General features: G+C 47.1%; 1 protein-coding gene across 1 annotated transcript in view; it reads right to left on the reverse strand.

The window, feature by feature from the left end:
• Positions 1–1,795: 1,795 nt before the first annotated feature.
• Positions 1,796–15,157, reverse strand: part of NIPAL4 (NIPA like domain containing 4) — a 59,005-nt gene continuing 45,643 nt past the window's right edge. The window contains exons 3-6 of the mRNA XM_085617603.1: positions 10,915–10,971; positions 10,611–10,701; positions 5,322–5,482; positions 1,796–3,579 (exon numbers count right to left, since the gene is read on the reverse strand). Coding sequence (XP_085473729.1) covers positions 2,969–3,579; positions 5,322–5,482; positions 10,611–10,701; positions 10,915–10,971 — 920 coding nt within the window. The 3' untranslated portion in view covers positions 1,796–2,968. The remainder of the gene's footprint in view (positions 3,580–5,321; positions 5,483–10,610; positions 10,702–10,914; positions 10,972–15,157) is intronic.

Consider the following 15,157-nt stretch of genomic DNA (forward strand, 5'->3'; position numbering starts at 1 on the left):
AACGCAGGTTTGACTTTACACACTTGTACGAGTTTGGCCACTACTTCTGGAGTGGTTCAAGAATCGTGCATATGGCACCTCATTTAACGAGCAGTCATACTTCCTGAGGCAGGTCTAGAGCTGGTGAAAACATCAATCTACATTTAAAACGTAACTTAGCAGCAGTCTGTGCAGTTAAAAAATGGCCCCTCGTAGTGCTGGTCCGTTGTGCCATGGCACCCTCTACATTTCTGATCAGTACAACCCTGGATGATGGCCTGTCCTGCCTCCACAGAAAGGCACCATCCATGCTCTAATTGGGGGGTTGGAGGGGAGAGCCCAAAGACCCCTTAAAAGTGTGCCAGCAAGGCCAGGGGGCTCGTTTTAGGCCAGGGAACCTGCTGTTTGTGTCCATCAGTTATAGTAGTAAGCTGAAGGAGCATGGAACCCATCGAAAAAACAGGCAACGTCAAGGACAGCCGAGGAGATTATGAAAGGGGCGGGTACCGTGAAAGGTGGTGCAATGTACGATCGATCACACATCTGCACTGAGAGACAGTGGAACGGCCAGGGAGAAGGGCAGTGTGCATCTCCTTCCCGCCTGATGCACACTTAAGATCTTCCCTTGAATGGGGGATTGCGCCTTGTACAGACATTGTATTAAAGGTAGAGCGGACAGAAAGAAGGCTCATCTGGAGGCTGCACCGCAGACCGGTAAAGAGGGACATCTTGGCGGGCCACAGACCATAGAGCAAGAAGGAGACGAGTGAACACTGCATCATTACCATTTTCAACTATTTAGGAATTTTTACTTCCTAATCTTCTAAGTAGCTGTCACCAGGGAAGACTATTCTCTTTGAAGCAGACTGAATCCTTTGAGTGCTACATCTTGTTGGAAAATAAAACTATTGTTAAAACCCCTTTGATTCCTTTAAGTGGCTTCAATACTTAATTAGTCACAAAAAAATAAAGAGCGCTGGGGGTCCTAGTTAAGAGGTCACTGCAACGTTCACCACCCATTGCCCCTGTGAGCGCTGCCAATTACACTATTAGTACAACTTCTGCCATCACACATGTACAAGCGTGACAACCGAGACTATTCCAGGCCCCCAAAAGTAGAAGAACGGCTTGGGCGGCAAGTATCAGTCATTTTTAATGCACATTGAATTAATAAACAACTGTTGTTGTGCTCATCTCTAAAGTAGACAAAAAAACGCCTCCATGTGACACTGTCACAAATACCGGTGTTGACAATTAAGTGCCGGTGCTGAACACTGGAAACCACTGGCTCAAATTTAGCAGAGTGGCTTTGAAGTCTAGCGAGCAGCTCAGTTTCCTAAAGGCAGCGGGAAGAAATAACGCCCTGGGCAAAGTACCGACCAATGGTGTCACCGAGTGACATGTCCAGTGTACGCACATGGAGACGGCTGTGAATGGCTGATTTGTTTGCTCTGTAGCAACAGTCACCCTCTCAAAGCATAAAGTTATTCAAAGCCCACAAATGAGGCCTCCTCATTCTGTGTTTCTGGGACACCCATCAAGCCCCATAATGTAGTCGAGAGATTTCTTCTCATTTAAGGAGAAAGTGTATGCGACCCTTTGTGATCCAGGCAAGCCACGTGCCTTCCCTCCACCGCTCCCCCCACCAAGCACTAGAAACGAGAATGCCCACTATCTGCCGAACAACACTATTTTGAGTGGGTTTTCATTGAGCGACTCCCCTACTGAGACTGGTGGGAAACAATGAGCTATATAAGGTGTCTCACTTTAACCCAACGTCTGCCCTACGAACTTTCAAACAAACGATAAGAAATTGTTTTTTTTTTAAAAACTGTTTATTTAATCATAACATTATGAATTGCCCTAGAGCAGCACAGACAATTATATACAAAGTTCAATCCCTAAAAAGAAAAAAAAAGGGAACAAAGAAAAAAAAAATCAGGCGAAAGAAGAGTCTTTAGTTTCAATACTGAAGACTGTTGGTCAAGGGGCTGCAGGTTAGAAAAAACTTCCTCCATAACAGCACGTCTTAAAGAGGTTCTACCTTCCAGTGCACAAAAACGCATTTTCCTTAGTGGTGCAGCCACGAAGAGAGGGTGAATCCACGGTTCTTAATGGCGACACTCGCATCAGGATAGCCTCGGCCACCAGTCAGTATGCCATAGGCAAGGACCATACAGGGAAATGAATAAAAAACAGCAACATTATTTTTCTTCAGAAGGTTAGTGGTCATTACAATGAGTCCTGCGAGGTGCCAGAAGAACACCATCTATTGTAATGGCCATCACACACTTACAAAAATTAAACACTTAAGCTTATAAAAATACTATAGCATCTCTCGAAGTCTGCCCCAAAACTAAAAATATACTGGTTATAAAATATCAGAGGCAACCTTTTTTAAAAAGTGACATGTTCTGAAAACGTGAAATGCCAGAGATAAACTCTTCATAATTCTGGAAGGTCAGACTGATGACTCCAGCCACAGCTGGCTGACTACAAGAGTTGTTCCGAATCCAAAGAGAAATGGTCTGTGTATGAATTACACATCAAAAAATAAGCCACACATTTTCTTGGACAAGGAAATCTGACATGACAATAATACGTAAAACATCCTAATTAGCAATCTTGAATGGGGTGGGAAAATGCCATGTTTGAAGGGTGGATGCAAGCCCTGAAAACATGCAAAAAAAAGCCACAGGTGTGAGGTTCAGGAAAGCTGTCTGGATGTGCAATAGTGCATCTGTGGGCATAAGCCCTTGAAAACATTCAAACCAGGCGTCAACACTTCAGGTCTGGAATTCAGGTTATCTGGGAGTTTCACAACCACAGGCAGGACAGTAGTGACTCATCATTGGGAAAGGAGTACTTGAAATAGAATGATCTTCCTATGACCCTTCATACATGGGAACAGCAAAAACCTCAGCAAATGCGTCCTAACTCGTATAGCAGTGCACTTCCAAGTGCATGGTCCGTTCTACAAAGTTAGGTTCTAGCTGTAGATTACAAACACCTTGGGCTTCTCATCTGCTAATATTCCTGGAGACTCCATGTGGTCCATGAGGCTGGTTTTGTCCTCCAGCTTGAAGTGTGTTGTGTGCTTCTTGCCCTGAAGAGCCTGGTGCAGGCCTTTCCAGCTGATATCAAGGTCCTTGAAGGCATGGAGCAAAAAGACGCCCAAGATTATGGTGAGAAACCCACAGATGCAACCCACAATGTCAAGCGCAGACATGGCAAGCCATTCTTTGAAGAGGATGATGGAGGTAGTGATGACCACGCTGGTGAAGAAGACATAATAGATGGGGAAGACCAGTGAGGTATTGAAGATATCCAGCGACTTGTTGAGGTAGTTCACCTGGGTGACCACAGACAGCACCAGTGCAGCAAGGAGGATCCAGGAAAGTGGGTGGCACCAGACCGGCTGCCCTGCCAGGAGCTCTTTTATGGCAATGCCCAGGCCCTTCACCGAAGAGACAGAGAAAGCACCAATAATGGAGCAAATGGCTATATAAATGAGGATATTGGTGCTGCCGTAGCGTGGTGAAAGATAGAAAATGAGGACCAAGCTAGCTACAAATAGAAGAGACACAAAGACTAGGAACCCTGGAAAGAAAAAAAATGGATTTAGAAAACATAAAAGGAGGCATACACATCAGAATATTCATTTAGCAATACTAGGACCATCAAAGACTTGACCCAAGCCCTGAAGGCAGCTTTTGCTGAGGGAACAACTAACTCCCTCGTTAAAAGTTCACATATAATGTTGACGTACATTGGTTGCATCCCAGTCCCAAAGAACACGGAATTCAGTTAAAATGGAATGGTGATACGTCATTCACCTAGATCAGGCCCTAGGAGGATGTACTGGAAGAAGTGTAAACAGAAGGAGTCCATGCACTCCACACTGATGTGCTGGGGTTTTAGCAGTCAAGGGCTTATCAGCAATGATCTAGTCACTCCCCTAGGGGAAAGCAAAATGAGGGCAGGATCTGTTGTAATAAATTAGCAATGGAATCAGCAGCAAATAATGTATGAATCCATTGAACGGATTTCAGACCAAGTTATCCCTCCCATTACACCAATCTCCGAGCATAGGAATGACACTAACACGACAATGCTCAATGCTCAAACAGAAATCTATTTCTCTAGTTAGATAGATTGTACAGGCTCCAGTCTTGGTCAGTAGAATCGCTACTTAAGTTTGACAATTCTTTAAAGCTCGGAATTAGACTATGGATACAAATCACATTATTTTACACATCGGACTTCAGGTGGCAGAGGTAAATCCAGGTCCTTTATCCATTGGGGTTGAGGGTGGTGGTGTGGAGTGATGTGCGAGTGTCTGAACCAAATCCAGTCAGTGAGATGGGTCTCAATTACATCACTTCCTTCAGGATTAGGCTTAGCACTATCCCACATACCTCATCTAAATGCAAAATATGTCTGCCCACAACACCAATACACAGAAATGTAACTGAATTTGCAGGTCTTCAACCTTCAGTAACATACATGCCTCATGCAGCAGACATCACTTGAGACTAGAAAGTATCTTTGAAACCTAGCCCACTTTCCCAGTTGATTGGAAACCACCTTAGAATCTTCCTAGACCATGAAATTACATTTTACTGCACAATCACTACACAAAAAAAAAAAAATAATAATTTTATATCTTGAAACCACACTTCCAGGCTCACTATTAGACCTGGGCATACAATTTGTGATTTTCACTCGGTTGTCTGGAAACCATATTATGCTTTACTACCCCCCTTCCCACAAACCATGAAGCTATGTTTTTATAAACCAGAGTCTAAGAAATAACAGCAGGCCATGAGTGGTCTTGAAGGCTGGCAACTTTGATGGAAGATCTGCATATTGATTGCAAAGCATCAAGACAGTCAGGCACGCCGATTAGACTAGTATCCAGATTCTCAAGAAACCATCCATCAAGGCGAATGAGCTATGCTGCAAATTGTACACAACTTCTACGTCAGAGATATAGCTTGATATATAGGTTTTTACAAGGACTAGACACAGCAAGAGCACTGAGGGTGTTGCAGTAAGGAAAGTGAAGGAGTCAGGTAGGGAAGCACTAGGAATCAGCTGATGTCTTTACTGGGAGACAGGACTGACAGACTGGCAGCCAAGCGTTCAGGTTCTCTTGACAAAGCATGTGTTCCTCCATTCCCAGCTTTCGCCCTCACTCAGGGGACTCACTCCAGTCCAGATACAGAGAAAGCACTTTATGCCATCCCACCCTTCCTCAAATGTCACCTGTATATTACAGCGACGCTCCCCGTGTACACTCACTACACTACACTCTAGTGCACTGGGAAGCATGAACTCACCTGGTTCCATGAGCTTGGATGACATTTCTGCCAAGGTGGTGACCTCTTCTTCCTCTGGGGCGTGGATCACCATCACGGTGCTGCCCAGGATGCTCAGCATGCAGCCCAGCTTCCCCAGCAGGTTCAGGCGCTCCCCCAGCAAGTAGGATGAGAGGACAGCACTGCAGAAGAGACAACAGGGAGCAGATACCAAGGAGGTAGCAGTCAGTCTGCGTATCAATCAGGCACCACTTTGTTTTTTAAACAAACATTTAATTGATTTTCAGTATACGAGAATGAAATAATTGCAATAGCAACAGCAATGTACACATTACAGCTCTAAATTATGCACATTACATTCTCCCCCCTCAACAGCTTCTTCCTGTGCATTTTGTCCCGACTACGTAATTTGCAGAGTGGTTATCGGGTTAACAAAGATCAAAACTAAACCTAAAACCCCCTAGTTTTCAGTCACTATTAGTATTCGTGGCATTCCTGGCACATAGGAGCGCAGTGTATGTATCCTTTACAGTCCCTGTACCCAGCAATGTTAAAAACACCGCACGTGCCCTGTCGAAGTAGGCCCAACAATTCCTCCATCTTGGAGGGAGTCAGTGGTTTTACCAAGGCCATCACATCTTTGCTCCTCCAACCACCAAGTTGCCTACTGCAGTTGGGCCGCCACATAGTATAATTCAAAGTCCAGGTTGCCAATCCCTCCCTCAGATGTGGGCATCTGTAGTAAACAGTGCCACTCTTCCAGAGTTCCACACAGAGCCCAACAAGATTACCTTTAACTCCGAAAAGAATGGCGGGGTGGCCTAGCAAGATGGCAGACAGGATATGAGCTCCCGGCTTGACTGCTCTCTAATCCTATGCTTTACTGACCCTGCACAGCTGCCATCGCACTACCTTTGGCAGTGCGCAGCCTTCAGTGGGCCACTTGGCATTTAGGGAGATCCCGAGACAGTCTTCTGCGACCATTGCAGAGTCCGCTGCCAGCTTGGGCCTTGGATGTTGCTGCACCAGAGTTGTGATGAGGCGGGCTGCTGTGGCGGACTCCGCAGGGGCAGGAGGAACAGAGTGTGAACCTGTTACGGAGCCCCACATCTGAATCTTGGGAGCCTGACTGGGAGCTGGGAGAGACGCAGCAGCAAGTGCAGGTCCATCCAGTGCTGGTGAGGCCTGGGCGGACTTGGCCTGGCCGTGCTGAATGGGGGCTGTGCACTGCTCCCGGGCCGTCACCTGTTACTGGAAGCAGAAAGTGGGGCTTCGACCAGTCCCTGAAGTTGGCACCACCCAATATTGGCATTGTGGGGTTTTCGGGCTCACCAACTGTGCAACCTGCGCAAGGCCACCCCGAAACCATTGAGGCTCGAGTATGGCCAGCCCTGTGGGATTGTTCTGTGCTGGGAGATGCCGGGTTGTGGTGCCGCGCACAGTGAATGAACAGCGGAGGCCAGCCTGCGCCAGAGGATCAGAGACCGGGAGGCTGGTGCCTCCCCGTGGATCAGGAGGGCTGCAGCGAGCCCAGTATTGCCCCCAACTTCGGACCCCCATGGAGAGAAGTAGGGGGGCAACAACAGACAGCCTTGGGATCACTGGCCTTGTAGCACGATCACAATGTGTGTGGCAGTGGGGCCTGCACTGGTGATGGGCCAGGAGGAAATTGGGGCCTCAGGACAGGGCCACCGGTAGTGTTGCCATCCATTCACTGCTTGCCCCTTGGGGTGGGCCCTCCTGGAGGTGGCATGGAGGGAGTCACCTGGTCACGTGATGGGTCCAGGGGAGAGGATGGCCCTCCTGAGACTTGGCTGAGATGCATTTTGCACGATGATTTACACTCCAGGTACTGTTGCAGGGTGGCTGGAATGGGGCGCCCAAGTAATCGGAAAGGAGTAGGCACAGGAAGCTGCTGTTTCCCCTGGTGAAATTGGTGGAGGCCCGGGTGGAGAGCCTGCCTGACATTCTGGCTGAGGTGGGAGCAGAACCAGGTTTTGCTATTTGGTAATTAGGATGGCGCATTCTAGAGAAGAACCACCTGTGCCTCAACTCAGGGAGGGTGCTCAGCTCGTTGGTCACTTTCTGGAACACACGGTCACACATGAGCAGAATAGCAATATCTGAAATGTCGCTTCTGTAGTGCTGTCAGTACACTACTCAGAACTCCCTGTGTTCGCTGCCCTCGAGGATGTTCAGGCAGCTAGACTTTATCCTAACCTCATTAATTTGGGCTGGAAAACGCAGCAGGGTGGCCTCGCCCACACTGAGATGCAGCTCGGAGGAAGGTGGCTTGAAGGTGCCGCAGATGGAGTTCTATATTACTATGCTTCCCTCATGCAGCATGCTGTCAGCTGGTTAGAGGAAAGCAATAATTGAGAGAAGTGTCTGCTCTCTGACATGGTCAACGGGCCGGTCTCCCAGAGCTGTCAATGGAGGACTCCACCGCACCCAACACATTGCCATTTGTAGTTAAACCACCCATGTGTGGCAGGGGTGGTTCTCCGGCAGGCACCATGCCACTGGGAACTTCCAGTGTGGATTCTCATTTAGTTTCCATGCATGGAGGAAAACAGGTCTTTAGGCATGGAGGGAGCGGGGCTGTAAGTTGCTGGGGGACTTGTACCCTAACTAGCACTTCATCTAGTTCAAGGATGCCCAGGCTGCTTTGCACTATGTCTAGGACATTTTCTACATCATGCTGACCTGGCTCAGTAGACCTGGCCTACATTCCAGCGACGATGATGGCCTCTGGCTCTCTGGAGACCTTGTAGTAATGCAGGTCTGGGCACCACCTGGTGCCTCTGCTATACAGAGCGATGATGGTGGAGGATACAGGTTACTCCTTACACGTCCGGGCCACCTGGGATACCCATCTGGGCGTTGCCCTGGAGGATACAGACTGGACTTGTGTCCGAGCCCATACCAAGATTATATCTAGCAACGTCTGATTTGGACTAATCCATTATAATTTCCTCCATCACACTTATGACGTCCCTGATACTTCATCGGCTGACTCGTAATCGGTCGGAAGCGCTGCAGACTTCCTGCAGCAGACTTCCTGCACATGGCCTGAAGGCGTCCACAGGTGCAATGTTCTGGGTCCGGGTGGTGGACAAACTCACACACACCACGTCCTTGTGTGACGCACTTACCCTGCAGTTTTGGCTGCTGGGAAACATTGGCAGGTCTAAAGGTCCCAAGAGGACATACAAGTATCTGCAGCTGCCATTAGTGCTGACCAGCCATAGGGTGGCATTCACATGGATGGGTCAACGCACCCTTCAGAATTACACTGGCATAAAGATGTAGTGGAATGAACTCTATCTAGCAGAGGAAATTCAACTGAAAAATAACCAAAGAGATGCCAAGTTAGGAGGACAATTAGCCACTTGCAGGGCCCTAGGAGAAAGATTTATAGCTGCCAATGACACCTCCTCGAGTGGGAAAGACACCAATACTAAAACATAGGTGTATGTGATTAGGGGGGGGGGGGGGAATCAGGGGGCAGCCATGGCTGCCTGATCGACCCCTGTCTGCTTATAACTACCATATTCAATGTGGGTTTGTTCTCAGCTGCACACTGTATTCTGTGACTGTTTGACACTGCACTGTTAAGTCAACTGAAAAATAAAGGTGAAAAATAAAACCTAAAAATAGTGTGAGATTTATATGGGTTGGGTCTAAATATAGTATGGGTGTCAGAGTAAAACCGCTGCTTTAGAAATAGTGATACCCTTTCTGTAACTGAAAGCTGCAGGTGTCCTCTCAAAGCTACCCCAATCCTCCTAGCTGCAATCTCAGGCCCTACATTTTCATCAGAGAGATCTGCTTCCGTGTGAGATATCCATACTCCCAGATATCGAACGGAGACCCTGCAATCTTAGCATGTGGAAAACTACAGGTAGTTTTCCCTGCGCCCTTTTCCCCTGCAATGGGAAAACTGTAGACTTATTCCGGTTCACCTGGAATCCTGAGGCCATGCAATGTTTCTCGGGCGCCCTTAATACCTGTATCAACGCCGCACCAGGGTCAGACTCGCCTGTAGGGCAACCAGGCAGTGCCCAAGGGGCAGGGCAGATAGGTCATTGATTGGGCTGTTTCCCCCCTCCCCCCCCCCCCCCCCCCCCCAAGGTTTGTGGACCTTTTTTCCTGGTGGGCTACTTTTTACTGTCGATTTCCCTGATATTACCACAAATGTTGCCTGCAGCAAGCACAATTGCATGCAGTCTCCCATACCTTGCATAACACCTTTACAGCATGCCCTTACAAGTTGAAAACTGCCTTATTTTCAATAGTGGGCCACTTTTTTTTATTTTTTACCTATGTGGTTCGCTTATGGGGGTTCATTTTTACTTTGATGCCCGGGCCTATTTTCTTTCTCAGTCCGATCCGGCCAGTAAAGACGGCAGCTGTGGTTAAATCTGTGAGCCATTCAAAACGCCTCAAATCAACAGCGATTAACAATGCAGCTCTGTCCTTGAGGAAGAGGTGAACTGGCCCATATGGAAGAGGAAACCTCCTTGGTGGTCCGGTGCCTCGGACAGGTGCCAAACAGCACTATTAACTTATGTTTCACAGCCTACAATTAAGGCATCTAGGCCGCTCTAGTTCACAACTTCAATCTTCCCATTAGAACACTGGAGGCATATGCTAGTTTCAATGGCTTTCCTGCAGTGTTTAATTTGTAAAAAACATAAGTGCCAGTGCTATCGGCAGGAAGCCACTGCAGCTTGCACCACACATTACCCAACCTATGCTGTCAATGATAGTAAAAACACAACTACTAACCATCAGACTCCTACAAGTGTGGCAATGCGGACTATTTCAGGCCCCCAAAGCTATAAGAATGGCTTGGGCAGCTGGTAATAGTAATTTTTTATGCATTTTGAATTAATAATTAACTGTTGTTTTGGTCATCTATAAATTAGTCTGCCACAAGGTGGCGCTGTCTGGCTGTCACAAGCGCAGGTGTTGACAATTAGGTGCCAGTGCTGAGCACCGGAAACCACTGGCTCAAATTACACACTGCTCTCCAGCAGACGACAGCCCTTCTCCTACCAACTCTGAACAGCACAGGTATCAGACCATTAACATGGGCCAGACGCAGAAACTCAGTGGACCCGGCTTCATTGACTCCCAAATTCTTTGGGGGAAAAGGGTGGGGTGGGATATCCTAAGATTTGTCACTGTCCTTGCCCCACTACCAAAACCCAAATACACATTAATGTCCATCCAGGTTCCGATTTCAGTCAACATTTGCATTTAATTTTTAATGCCCAGTAAGTGTGTAGATGGTGAGATAGTTACCTGATTAGGACGCTCAGGGCTCCTAGCGGGGTGACGACTGTTGCTGGTGCAAACGCGTAGGCAGCAAAGTTTGCCACTTCCCCGCCTCCCACTGTGGAAAATGAGGAACACAGACAGAAGACAGAAACCAGTTATCTTCCTTGCAGTCAGAACATTAGTGGCAAAGACTACAGAGGCTCGTGTGAATCAGTCGTCTCAGTGCACGTTGTGTGTGTGAGAGAGAGCGAGGTTAGGGGCGAGGAGGGCACAGAAAGGGGAGCAGGGACAGGAAACATAACTGTCTCTTACATGCATGCCAACTTACTTGTTAACAGGCCGGCCCACCACATCCAGTCCTTCAGATAGCCGTGTCCCCCATCGCCTGCAGAAAGAGTAGATTGTTAGCACGTGCTGCCAGAGCCTGTAACGCACACCCCAGCTGACGTCCATCAGCGACTAGAGGCATGCAACCCAATCACATACAAGAAGAGTGTTCTCTTTTAACACCATACTCAAACGTGTTACCGAATTACACAGGTTGCACTTGGACTGCAAATACTAACAATAATACACAGCAACATATTTTATATAGCGCTTCGCACGTATGCCGTTCCCAAAAACTATTACCTGATCTTAAGGAACTCCATGACGGCCCCTGGGGGAAGTTAAGGTCACAGACCAGTCTTCCCCCGGGGCTATTCGCGCAAGGCCGGAAGGACAAGGTGGGGGAGGGATTTAGAGTTTGGGATGGGGAGGGAGTTAGGTACGCATATAAAGTGTCAGGAGAGGAGGATCCGGCCTCTTCCTGACACCTTAGCACCACCGGGAGGGTTAGAATAAAAAGTTTGTCCGCCCACCCACCCTACAAGCTTAGGGAGGGCATGAGACTGGGCCGGTCTTAGCGTGCCAGTTTAGGGCAGGTTGCAGGGTAGCGACGTTGCGCTACTTTGGAGGGGTGGTGAGTCACATACGGGCAGATCCACCCCTCGAGGGGGAAGGGGGGGGGGAGAGAACGGTACACGGGTGACTGATAGTGGGGCGCGGAAGCAATGAAGGAGATTCAACAGAGGATGCTTGGAGGGCAAGTGAAGGTGAGAATAGGGAGAGGGAGGAGGTCACCGAGTGATTTGGGGAAGAGTCAAACTGGTGAGATGGTTTGGAGAAGGATGAATGGAGAATGAGTCAGTATGGGATGGGAAAGTATATTTATTGCAGTTATGTACTGTTTAATAAAGTTTATATGGTTGCAACTTTGTCCTAATAAAATGGCCTTTTACGCTTCAAGTAACAGCGTGGGGTGTAGTTATTGCGCGATTTACAGTCCTGGGACGGAAGTGTGCGTTAGTCAGACCTGCCGATCAAACTTAATATTGGCGAGAATATAAGTCATCGAGCCACCTGACCGATTCAAACACATTTTGGCGACATTCAGTTCAATTCTTTAAGGCTTCAGTTCCAGCACCTCACTGAACTACATACAAAGATAAATACATGAACAATTAGAATAAACCAATACCCGTCAGCAAATTCTCGCGTCTTAAGTAGTGACATTTCACTAATTAAATCTATTTCAAATTCAAACAAGCATCGGCATAGCCAATAGGTCTCTCTTTTGGGACCTTATAAGTATTTAGTTATGCAGCGCAATATCCTTGGTGCAACATCAACTGTTGCATGGCTAAACACTTATAAGGTCCCAAAGGCGAGACCTATCGACTATGCCAATGCTAGTTTTGTTTGCAGTGGAGTGATCATATTTGCATAGTGTTATTGCTGTTTGTATGACTTTGCGGCGCTGTAGAACTAGTAATGGGAAATAGGTTACGTGGGAGGTGAGGTGAAAAATAAGTGACACCAATGGAAAAAGGAATTTTAAAAAAGGGAAGGAGTTGTGGATAATGCGTGGCAGGAGAGAGCGTAATACCAGAGGAGGATATGTGTGCGAGAGACAGAGCGAAAGAAGATTTAGAGAGAAGTGTGCACGAGTGACGGGGAGAAAGGTGTGGGTAGAGAAGAATGGGACAGGGGAGAAGGGATATGAGAGGGAGTGGGAACCGGGGCAGCTGCGAGTTTGTGAAGAAGAGATTAGAGCAGAATGGATGGAAGAGCTGGGGTGAGTGTCACTGGAAGGATTCCTGGTGGGAAAGAGGACCCTGATCTCACAAAACAAGTCTTTGTCCTGAAACCAGAGACAAAACAATAGATGCGAGTTGTGTTTATATGTTTATAACAAAGTTTACTAACAAATAACACATATAGAAGTTTGCCATGTGGCGTAAATGCCAGACTGCACTCATTATGTTTCCTCAACAGTAGTTCGGAATTGTAGCGCTGCACAAAAATATTATTTTTATGGTTTTCTGCATTAGAAATGAAGGATACACACACAAACACTAGTACCGCACACATGAAAGTGACCAAATATTCTCTCACTTTATCCATCTTCTTCTAATACTGTTCAATCCGAATCCATATCTACTTCAGTATGGATTAAGTTTTCTCTGGCAAACTGTGAGAGACAATCCTGCATCTGTTAGGCCTGATGATGGAAAATGTTATCACTGGCCATTGTGGCGAGCAAGGGCGGCCCAGTGCGGATGAGCATCTCATATTTAGAGCTTGGCCTATAATTATACATTTACAAAAATCAAGGCATCACATGAATGCCGCATTCCAGACCTTATGGTTTGTACCTCAGCCAGATGAAATAATGGACTAAAAATAGCACGTCTTTAAACACCGACTGCAACCACAGAAAATGTATATGTGACCGAACAGAGCATTTTCACCACCTGGAAAGTCGCTCCCTAAATGTAGACCTAATACAGGAACTGTGTGATAAAAAGCTTTAAATTGCCTAAAAAGTAAAATCAATTTCAGAAAACGTCAACCATGTCAGAGCACTGATATGAAATCTTTAGATCCAAGTACTGGAATAGGGGTCTTGAGACTACATCTCCATCTCACTCCAGGCTTCCATGACCAATTTAACCGGAAGCTGCACGGGCGACCTTGCCATCGCCAGAAGCACGTTCCATCTGCAGGGTTAGAGAAATGTCGATTCCTTCACAGGTTAGACACGCGGATCACTGCACAAGGAGAAAATGCTTTATAAGCCTTTACGGCATCAGCCTTGCCCAGCAGAGAGGAAAATTAAAGCATTCCGCTGACTTCTAATTTCAGGCGATTAGCAACTGGATCCGCATGCATGCCACGTCTGTAGCGTGCCGACTGCAGGAGAAACAAATATTCGCACAGCTGGAGGCCTCACAAAAGATGTTCTTCCAAACTTGGGGTCTACTAGTTATTCAGGCACATTAAATGAATGCCATTAAAATTCCTGATCAGAAAATCAAATATAGTTTGTGAATGAAGCAAGTATAATGGAAAAGACGGACTTAATTTTGCCTCTAGAATACAATTGTAACAAGCAGGAAGTGGGATAAGGGAGGGGGTGGCAAATGGTGTGCACTTTTGCGGCCGCTTTGATGTTTTCAGTGGCCGCGCGTCTCACTGAGAACATCAAAGCGGCCGCGAAATGATCACGCAGGCTGCCAAATGGTGCGCGCGCCCGGCGCACATGCACTGTAGTTGGCGGCCTGAAAGCACTGGTTTGCACTTCCAAATACCCCTTTTACAAAAGCTCTCGCGAGAGCAGCGCTAGAGCGCTGGCTCAGGCGAGACCTAAAAAGGGAGCAACAGAATGTGCCCAACTTTAAAGCCACACGGCTCAGCAATAGCCCGGAGGGCCAAGGCTGGACTGGTGGATAAAAGAAACTGACGAGCATTGATAATGACCCCACATTTTAGTGAGCGAGAAAACAGGCGAGTCCCACATTCTTCATGAGAGTAACAGGGGCATAAAATGGCAGAGAGGTTAGAGAGAACTAGAAGTGTGGTACGTATGGAGCATTAGGACACAAACACTAGATAGTGCCAAATAATAAAGAGAGCTCAGATAGACGCGGTTTCTAGAGAAATGCGGAAAGCTGCCAGTGCAAAATGCTATTTTGCCAGAAGCGCCAAAAATCCTTGCACCGATTCTGGAGTGGTTCTCTTCCCTCAAGCATAGTTTCAATTTAAAATTGTGTCACACGATTAATTTTACAGCACAATTTTCAAAATATATTGGCTAATAAGCAAAACGTATTACAGCAGTTACAACTAGAAACTTGCAAAATGTTCCATTTCATATGTTTGGCACAGTTGCTGCAAGCATCCTTTCAAAGACACAACAAAACGAGTATGTGTGCATAAGAAAGTCGTGCACTTTTCTTGCAAGGTTACTTTGGGACTGCACCCACACCCAGCCACTGCCTTGGCCATAAACACCTTAAAGTAGCAGACTGCCATCAACCCACTAGCCCATATGGCTAGTTATACCCCTAATGGCGACCTCCATTATTAGGGGCTTAAACTATGTGGAAGACCTCATCAAGAATTCAGTTTGAAGACATTTGTCCACTCCATGCTTTCTGGAGTCAAAGCCCTCCCAATACGAGTGGGGCATGGGAGGAATTTTGGGGTGGAGGGGGTAGAAGACCATCGCGCAGACAGTGAGCTTAACT

This window comes from Triturus cristatus, chromosome 7, assembly GCF_964204655.1.
Source record: "Triturus cristatus chromosome 7, aTriCri1.1, whole genome shotgun sequence".
Lineage (NCBI taxonomy): Eukaryota > Metazoa > Chordata > Amphibia > Caudata > Salamandridae > Triturus > Triturus cristatus.